The sequence below is a fragment of the Choloepus didactylus genome, chromosome 8 (genome assembly GCF_015220235.1).
Source record: "Choloepus didactylus isolate mChoDid1 chromosome 8, mChoDid1.pri, whole genome shotgun sequence".
In the NCBI taxonomy this organism is placed as follows: domain Eukaryota; kingdom Metazoa; phylum Chordata; class Mammalia; order Pilosa; family Megalonychidae; genus Choloepus; species Choloepus didactylus.
The window spans coordinates 73274496-73284731 of NC_051314.1; the positions used below are offsets into that span (position 1 = coordinate 73274496).

Below are 10236 nucleotides of genomic sequence, written 5' to 3' on the forward strand. Positions count from 1 at the left end.
AGGTTTAGTCTCTGCAGTAGTTTTGTGTTTTGTCTTGCACATGTGTGCATTTGTGCATGTATCTAGGTAGGATTTTAGTTATTTGTGAGGAAGGGCTGTGAGTTGAATAATAGGTGCAAACTCATATATTGGTGAATAATTTTAAGCAGTGAGCATGGCAGAAATTAAGCTTAATTCAAGAGCTTTGTACTGTCCCTTCAAAAATTCTTAAGGTTTTATCTTTTTAAACCTTGACTGTTTTTTTAATTTTGGGAGGGGCATAGCAGCAGGTGATGGAGGTTCAGCTTGTGCTTTCCAGAGGAGCAAATCTCTGTTTCGCCTCACCTGAATACTGTACAATTGGTGGTTTTGCTAGAGTAGATCTTCCCCTATCTGATGAAGGCAGAAACTAAACCTCTATATACTGTCCATTAGGGAAGGGTATGAGGAAATCACAACCATTCTTGGTTAATGAAATGCTGTTGTTTGATTACAGATGAGACCAACTTGCCAGCAGATATCCCTAGTTATTTGTCATCTCAGGGAACATTAGCCGACAGACAAGATGGGTACGGCTCCTCAGAAAGTGGAAGCCACCACCAATTTGTCACTTCTTCAGGAGGTGGATATTTCCTACCACAACATGACAGTAATGGTAAGTGTTTAAAGTAAACATGGGCTTCAGTTGTAATGTTAATTTTCATGAGAAATTGCTACCCTGACATTTAGGTCCTGGCCCAAGGTCACTAGCAAAGCTGAAACTGTATCATTTTATATCTTTCTGTTAAATACTAGAAAGATCTTTGTTTCTGACAATAAAACAAGTAGGCTTAGTACATTATAATTCCTTCATGCAGTATAACGTTTCTTCATCTTCTGAATGTCCTTAGGTCCTCAGTGTTCTCTTTGCATTAACTGGTGTCATGTCATGAATGGTCTTAAAAGTCAAGTGATTGAAAATCATTTCATTAGAGAAATCTAATTCTGACTGTTGCTTTGAGAGCTGTATGGTTTTAAGAATAATGCTGGAGGTGGCATAATATAGGAGCACAGGTTTTATTCAAGACCCACTTGTGACACTTACTCCCTGTGTACCTTTGGGCAACTGGTTTAACATTTGTAAACCAGGGATAATTATAGTACTTATCTTATTGCATTGTGAAAATTAAATGAAATGAAAGCATAAAAGTACACAACGCTGGACACATATTAAAGACTCAACAAATGGAAACTACTGATGTTGCCTTCAAACATTTTTACCATCTTTTCCCACATCTGCTCTCTGCTGGGCTCCATAGTTGGGAGGGAAGCAGATTTGTTCTTGACTTTACATTTAGTCACAAACCATCAAACCAGTAAAGTGTTTGATAAGGCCATGATAGAGTGCATAGAGTTAGAAGAGAATATCTGAGAATAAAAGTGAGTGTTCTGGTTAGACTCATTTGGTTGCAAAGAGCTGAGACCCCAGCTTGCTAAAGTGCAGTGGGGTTTACTGGAAAGTTTCTTGTGAAAGTCTCAGGGGGCAGAGCCAGAGCCATGGGAGGCTGGGGCTGGTGTGAACCTGCACTGAGAGCAGCTCTAAAGCCCACTGGATGGCTAAGCCATACTCTGCATCTTTGTTTCTCTCTGAAACCACCATCCACTTGTCGATGGCCTGTTTCCTGTTTGCCACCCAGGTGGTCCATAATGACTTCTCTCATCCTGATGACATTTCTCATCTTCCATCTGCTGTGTCTGCTACTAACCAGGAAATCCTTTCTGTGTTGGTTAGCTTATATACCTGATAGAAAGGATCTGGCTGAGCTTGTCTTTGAGCTTGACATTAAGAGGTCATTGGTCAAGGGCCAATCCCTAGCTCTGGTCATCTTTGACCTTTTTGAGGAAGGGGACACTCTTGATGGTGTCATTACTCAGGCTGTGGCTACTTAGGCTACAGAACCCAGGCACAGATCATTGTCCCTTAGAAATCAGGAGGGCTCAGCAACAAGGTTGACCTGTCCAGTATAATGCTTAAGCAAGTCTTCTTTTAGAAAGATGTCACAAGTGTACTCGCATATTAATCCATGGATCTTGACCAAAAAAAAAAAAACAAAAAAAACAAAAAAAACCCAAAAAACAACCGTACTATACATCTCTGAAGGTTTTCTTTCTATATAATGTTCTAGTCAAGGCTTTCACTTATAAATATGGAAAATGCCAATATTGGAGAGAATGTTGAATGGTATTTGAATACAAATAGTTCAGTGACTAAGATACCTGTTTTAAAGGAACCTGCCTTATTGACAACAGCAGTGAAGCTGATGTGGAAGCTGCCACAGATCCATTCTTTTGTCCCTTTTTGGGATCCTCAGGCCCTGTCTACTTGAAGGGAAATGTGTATGGCTCAGATCCTTTTGAAGCCTATCACACAGGTATGTGATTTTCTCACCTGAGTACTGTTTCTGTCCTAGAGGGACTTCCGGAAGTGCTAATTCTATCTCCCTCTGATGTTCTCCCCAAATTAAAAGGTTGCAGTCCTGACACAAGAACAGCCTTAATGGACCACTATGAGACCAGTTACATGAAGAAAAAAGACTGCTACCCATGTCCTCATCCTTCAGAAGAAACCTTTGAGCGCAGCGTCAGTCATGTGGGGTTGCCTTCACATGTGAGGAAGCTAATTAATTCTGCGTACTCTCAAAATGAAGGACCTGGAATGAAAAATCTGTGTCTAAACAAGTCCTCTTTAGATTTTAGTATGAGTCTGGAGCCAGCATCGGTTACTTTGAGTAATTCTTTCATGGGTAAGTTTATTACATTATTAGGTGCCTTGACTGAAGACCCATAGTCCAAATTGCATGTGGGAGACCAGTGAGAGCTTTGAATGCCAAACTGCTGAAATTGGGGTTTTTCTTACGATGCTATCCCAACAGAATTAGTAAAAATGTTTCTAAGAGCAAAGTCAGTGATGGGGTTGATTTTACTTGATTATGTATTTAATCCATAGCTACAACAGCCTTAGGAGCTTTCTGGTTGCACCGTGTGTGGCATTTTCTAAAAGACAAGAGTTTGGGGAGTGACTTAGGAGCCCAGTTTATCAGCCATGTGGAAAAAGTGGTTTTGGGCTACAGCAGCCTTGGTGGTGGAATTGTGTGTGCTGCCTGATTGTGGTTTGATGTGTCTGGTGTCTTGTAACTGAACCCATAGCAGAAGGATGGAAACCAGCACCCTACCTAGAAATAACTGCTAGTCAGACAAGCTGGACTTCACTTTCGGCAAAGGAAACCAGAGTCTTAAAGCCCAAGTTGGTGTTAGATTCTGGCTGGCATCAAAGCAAGATTGTGGGTTTTTTGTTCCGTTGCATGGGGACGACCAAAGAACCGAGATCATCTTTTTACTGAATAGAGAGAGAGTTGGGGAAATGAGTCACAGTTTGCCTTGTTTAAAGGAAAAAGTGGGACTTTAAAGTTTTCCCAGCCTTTAAGAAGTTTTGTTTTGTCAGTGTATAATTATTTATATTCATTTGTGGAAAATGAAAATAATATGTTTTATATCATGCTTTGTATAATATATTTTATTGTGAGGTAGGAATTTGAGTCAGTTGAATAATATTTTTCTATAACTGAAGAAGAAAAGGCAAGAGATAATGATTATTTTGAAAGACACTTTTGTATTCCAATACGATTAACTTGTATGTTATTATCCAAAAGTCCTTCATGGAGAAATATGGGCTCTCATGTACTGAAGGTAGAATTTGGGGAAATGTATGCAGCTCATTGATCACTGATTAATGTAGGTCATAAGAAGAAAGAAAGAATGGATTCAATGGATATAAAAGAGGGAATGAAAATATCCTCAGCTCCATTCTATAGATATTCTAGATATTATAGATAATGTAGATATACACCAGAGTACAACAATGTGGACTTGTAAAAAAAGCTTATTCGTGTTCACTGGGTAAGTTGCTTCATTTGAAATGTGTTTTGTTGATTTACAGGCTAGCAAAAGGACCCATGTATTCAAGGGGTTTCTTTCTTCCAGGCACATTTGGAAAGCCTCTGAAGAGACCTCACCTGGATGTCTTTTCAGGCTGTGGACAGCCATCAGATTGTCAGCCAAGAGCCTTTCATGTGAAAGCTCATGCTTCCCCAGACTTGGACTCTGAAGCAGAGGAAGATAGGAAAGAAAGGACAGATTTTCACGAAGAAAATCCCGTGTGTACCTATAAACAGACCTTAGAGAAGTACAGGACTCCAAATTTTCAGTCTTATGACTTGGACACATAGACTGAGTGGGACCAAAGAAAAGTTTAACATACTACCTCAAATGAACTTTTATTTAAAAGAGAGAGAATCCTATGTTTTTAATGGATTTATGAATTTTAACAAGATAAAATGCCTTATTTATACAGATGAGCCAAAATTACGAAAGTTATAAAAATTTTATACAAAAATAACTTCCGTATAAGAATCATTTTAAACTATTTTATAACTTTGTTTTATGCAAAAAAAAAAGTATCTTATGTAAATTAACGGTATAAAGCCCATGGCTATTTTATGTATTTTTATAATGCCAGATTTCTTTTTATTGAAAATGAATACTAAAGCATTTTAAATAATACCTGTTTTGTACCTGTTTTGAATAGAGGTCACTTCTTTTTATTTTGCACATTACCTTTAATAAAATGGGTCATTTTGATCCCAGACCCATTTATATGATAACAAATTCTATGTAGAATTCTGGTCTTTATTGTTTTCAAAACATTTTAGCCTTAATTAGTTCATGTTATCACTTTCAGTGCATTAAAATATGAGCAAAAATGGCTGTTCTGCCTACCTTCTAGGGTTGTTGTAATAGAGTCAAATCAGATTGACATATATGAAAGTGCATTGTAAACTATAAAGAGTTAGCAAGATCCAAGGTTCATTCAGTTTTTTTCTAACTGTACAAATTAGCTGTTTTTAGAGTCTGGTGTAACACGGTACCACAACTTTGCTTAAATCACTACTCAACCTGTGTTTCCTTACTTATATTAATGCCTTATAAGGTATAATGCCTTATGCTTCTCCAAAGAGTTTCACATTTATCATCCCTTTTACTATAGCTAGAGAGCGGTTTATTGCACATTTCTGAAACTAAAATGGCTATAACAGAGGTGGATTTTCAACCACAGTTCAAATTGTAATGGGATACTGGTAGCATTCCTTTCAGTTCTTACTGATTCTTTTTTGCTGGATGAGCAGATCTTGTATAAATGGTACTTCTAAGCTAGTCTGCAACATTCTTTAAGAATTAAAATATTTTCCTAATTTTGTCTTCTAAGCTCTACTTGTTAAAAACTAAGTATCAAATCTGTTACTTAAACACATGAACTATTTAAAGTATTTGTTTTATGCAGTATTCAGGTGAAATGCCATTAAATGACTGGCATCTATATGTAATAAATGAGTATAATTATCTTTTCAAAACGAGCTGAAGTTTGAAGTAGCTAAATGGAACAAATGTATTGAATTTAATAATTCAGTGATTAAACTGGATTTTTTTTCCTTTAGTAAACCCTTGTTCATATGTGTAGTTTAAAGAAAAACCCTTTTGCTCAAGCTGAATTAAATTAGCATCAAAGGAGTTAATATAGCACATTGTTTTAAAATCTACTAAAGTTGAAGGTGTGAATTTATGCCATTGTCCATTCTTTGAACTAAATTGAAAACAGCTATTAGAAAAGCAGATACTTTTCAGAGGATTTGTTGGGAGTGAAGTTTTCCTGCTTCGTTTAGAGCTTTGTTGCTTGTGAGCCAGAAACCTGGAACCCAGATTGCAGTAAGATATTCCTCCTAATTTAGATGCCAGAGTCCAAGACAGGAAGTTGATCTTTCCTTGGACCACCAGTGTAAGTACAGAGAAGTGATTTTGTAGGCTTTGGTTTTATCATACTGCCCGGTTTTCAAAATCTTGTTGTTAAGTTGTCTTCATTATTGCCAGATGTGATAAAAACATCAACAAGCCCATTATTCAGTGATTATGAGCATCTTTTAAAGGATTTAATTTTTCCAGACTGAAGCACAAAGGTTTAAATTATTAATACCTGAAATTAAAAAAAAAATTAGATTGACTCTACTTCAGTATGATTTTACCCTTCTGCTCTGCTTATGTGCCAAAACTTGAGGAGTAGATATAATCTTAATTGTCTTAAGAAAGGAGAGAAATTTTATTTATTTTGGGCATTTTCAGGAAAAGCATAAATAATTTTGAGACCCCAAGTTGAATTAACAATATGAATCCAAAAGGCATTCAAATATCCTAAAATAGCATATACTTAAGAAAAAAAGTCAAATGCAGATAAATGTCAAATCATTTGACTTCTTTATTAGGAGAATGCTTACAAATTCAGTTTGATTTTTCTATGTTTTCTGATATAAGACAAATTCATATACAACATATCTTAAAACATGGTCAAGCAACTTTTGGATTGTTTTTTCTTAATTTCTTAATTCCATGATTGACACTAATTATATGATGTTTATTGTGTATAACTTATCTGCTTTTAAGATACTGGGGAAGAAATATTCCTTAGTTGTGATAATATATTATAAATATTAATAATATGGAATATTATTAACTAATTTTCTCAGACTTCCTACAGAAGGGAACCAAAAGTTATTTCTCAGAACAGAGCCAATCATATCACTTTGTAAATGTTGATAGAAAAAAAAGAATGGTTTAGTATCTGTACACACTTGAGGAGTTTTAGTCCTTTGGATTTGGTACAATAGAATGTAATTTATAATCAATACTACAATAGAAGATGTGCTAAATTGGAATTTTGCAGGGGACTGAGAAACAAATATCATTGCAAAAATGCCTGGTCTGTCACTCCCCCTCTTGGAATCTGCAGTGATTGGATTCATGTAATAGGATAATTTAGAATTCACTACTTTTTACGACAACATTTTATTAACACATTGAATAACACGATGTCCTGCCAAAAATACTATTAGTCTTCAAAGAGGGGTACAGGTCCTCCATGAATGAATAATTTTAATACTCCAGAAATATCCAGTTTTCAGGACTTATCTTTACCATGAAGTATTTCTTAAACTAATACGTTTTCTTAATATTTCTTTAACTTATACATAATAAGAGAGTACTGCAGCAGTCTTGAGAAGTTTTAGATTTGACCCAAAGTGTCACAGAGGCATTTTAGTTTGTATCTTCTTTTAATAGAGAAGAGGGTTTGATACATGTATTTTCTAAATTGTCTAAATATTTTGAACAATATATTGTTTTTAATTCAGTTTTATTGAGATATATTCACATACCATACAGTCCAAAGTGTACAATCAGTTGTTCACAGTACTGTAATATAGTTGTGCATTCATCACCCCAATCTATTTTTTGAACATTTTCCTTGTGCCAGAAAAAGTGAAAATAAGAATAAAAAATAAAAGTGAAAAAAGAGCACCCAAATCATCACCCCTCCCACCCTATTTTTCATTTAGTTTTTTGTCCCCATTTTTCTATTTATCCATCCATACACTGGATAAAGGGAGTGTGATCCACAAGGCTTTCACAATCATACTGTCACCCCTTGTAAGCTACATTGCTGTACAATTGTCTTCAAGAGTCAAGGCTGCTGGGTTGCAGTTTGATAGTTCCAGGTATTTACTTTTAGCTATTCTAATGCATTAAAACCTAAAAGGATTATCTATATATTGCATAAGAATGCCCACCAGAGTGACCTCTCGACTTCGTTTGGAATCTCTCAGCCACTGAAATTTTATTTTGTTTCATTTCACATCACTCTTTTGGTCTAGAAGATGTTCACAATCCTATGATGTCGAGTCCAGATTGATCACTGGGAGTCACATCCTGCGTTGCCAGGGAGATTTACACCCCTGGAAGTCAGATCCCATGTAGGGGGGAGGGCAGTGACTTCACCCACTGAGTTGGCTTAGCTAGAGAGAGAGGGCCACACCTAAGCAACAAAGAGCCACTCAGGAGGAGACTTAGGCAAAATTATAAGCAGGTTTAGCCTCTTCTTTGCAGTAACAAGCTTCATAAGGGCAAGTCCCATCATAGAGGTCTTGGCACATCAAACCATCAGTCAATGTTTGTGAGAACATCAGCGACAATACAGGTGAGGAAGCCCAACACCTCTGCATTTTCCCCCAGCTCCTCAGGGGGTCCCTGCATATATATTTTTATTCTCTGTCCAAACTACTTTGGGATGTGTTGCTATTTCACACTAACCTATGCAAACCTACCAGGTCTCACCTCCTATTAAAATTCCATGTAATTATGAAATTTGAACAAACCATACAAGTTAAATTGTTTAGGAAATACAGATCTTGCACCAACTAAACATCTCTTCCCTCAGTCTCAAATGGAATTTGAAGTTTTAAAATGCAGTCAGTATTGTTCTTTACCCTTTGGTCTGATTTGCCCTAGTCCTAACCACATCTGCGTCATTCATATCTCTGGTTGAAGTCTGGTCTCTCTTTCAGCTTTTTAAACAGTTGCTATAGGCGCTAATACCTACATTCATATCTGCCGAATTCCAGCTCTGAGTTTCAGGTGTCACACAGATACCCAAAGTTCCAGGGATTGATCAGGATATACACAAAGGGATCAGCATTTCAGAATCTGGAGATAGCCATTAAATTCAGGAATAGATGTGACTGCTGTACAAGCTTAAAATCTAGGGACCGTTAAAATAAGCATTCCCCTCATAAACTGTGCTCTAAGGTTCAACTCTGAGTTTGTGTTTGCTTTTGTTTCTGGTGTAGTTCACTCAAAATGCTGTCTACAGGTTCCATTCACCTCATTGCATATCTCACAGCTTCACTCCTTGCAGTTGCTCGATATTCCATTGTATGCACACAAAATGGACAATATATTGTCTTGAGAAATCTGATATGGAGTTTGTTTTGGTAAAGAGGTTTGATTTCACTTGAGATAAAACATGAGAGCCTATATTATAGATTGAAATGTGTACAATTTATCAAATCCATTCTTAACATTGAAAAAATTGTAAGTATGTTTTTCACTCCTACTCACTATATTTGATGTCAAAGATCTGAATTATATATCCTCCCATATGATGATTGATATTCCTAAACACAAGTTTAACTGGTATTAGCATGCAGCTTTTTTAAAATTAGAATTTCATTTTTTAACTAAGTAATTTTTGAAGAATACATTTTAAGATTAAGGCAAAGCAATTTATACCTGTTACAATCTTGGATTTTGTATACAATCATTTTCTCTGTTTTTCACACATCTTTGTTGGGTTCATGGTTATTTTGGCTTTTAATTTAACAAGTTTAACTTTAAAAAAAATCATGTTTGAACATAACCCTTAGTACCTTTAGGAGATAGTTGTCATCAGTTTGGGGGTTGTTACAAGATTTCTGGATACGGCTTTATTTTGACCTAACTTAGAGTTGAAATTTGATAATACACCGTCATCCATCGAACATTTTTTATATACTTAGTTGTATATTTTGCACAGATGGTGTGAAAATGAGTAAAATAATACGTGTCCTAATTATCAGCTTGGATAGGAATCAGATCCATAAATACATAGTTATAATACAATGTATTAAATGCTGTAGTTTAGCAGGGTCACTGGCACTAATTTTGCCTCCAAAATCTTTATTTTCTAACTGAACTTACCCTACCTGGAAGTATAACATACACTTCACTCAGCATGACCCAGACGCAGCTGATTATCTGTTCTCTCCACCTACATCCCAAAACTATTCCAGTTCTTGACTCCCCTTTCTGTTTAATCATGTCACCATTGCTGTTGATTTTGCACAGGAACTTTTTCAAGGCTGTAGATGTCTTTTCTTTCCTGTTATTCATTGCCACAGCTGAAGTTCAGACCTTTCTCTGTTGCAGTATTATCTTAACTGGTCTTTTTGTCCTTTGTCTCTCCCTGCCCCAATTCATCATCTTCACTACCCAGAATTATTTTTCTGAAATAGGTCTGAATGAATCACTTCCCTGTTTATAATCTTTGATGGTGAAACTCTAAGTCCTAGTTATGGCAGCTAAGACTTTTCACACGCTGATCCCAAACCACCTTTCAAGTCATGACTGCCCCATGCCCTGCCCCCTGCTCCAACATTTCAACCATACAATACCCTCCTCACCCACTTCTGTTCACCATATCTTTTCATAAACTCAATATCCTTGTGCATTGTATTTTCTCATCTTGGCTTCAACAGACATTTATTGAGTGGCTACTGCATGCTTAAGTGCTGTCTTAGATGC

General features: G+C 36.3%; 1 protein-coding gene across 3 annotated transcripts in view; it reads left to right on the plus strand.

The window, feature by feature from the left end:
* The window catches only part of LRIG3 (leucine rich repeats and immunoglobulin like domains 3), a 47700-nt gene extending 43171 nt beyond the window's left edge, over positions 1 to 4529 (plus strand). Inside the window, exons 16-19 of one of the 3 annotated variants that reach the window (XM_037847212.1) lie at positions 476 to 634; positions 2247 to 2390; positions 2487 to 2762; positions 4000 to 4529. In XM_037847212.1, the coding sequence (XP_037703140.1) occupies positions 476 to 634; positions 2247 to 2390; positions 2487 to 2762; positions 4000 to 4244 (824 nt within the window). In that variant the 3' untranslated portion in view covers positions 4245 to 4529. Of the gene's footprint in view, positions 1 to 475; positions 635 to 2246; positions 2391 to 2486; positions 2763 to 3955 lie in introns of all 3 variants that reach the window. The other 2 variants (XM_037847213.1, XM_037847211.1) reach the window with 2 other exon arrangements.
* Positions 4530 to 10236: the final 5707 nt, after the last annotated feature.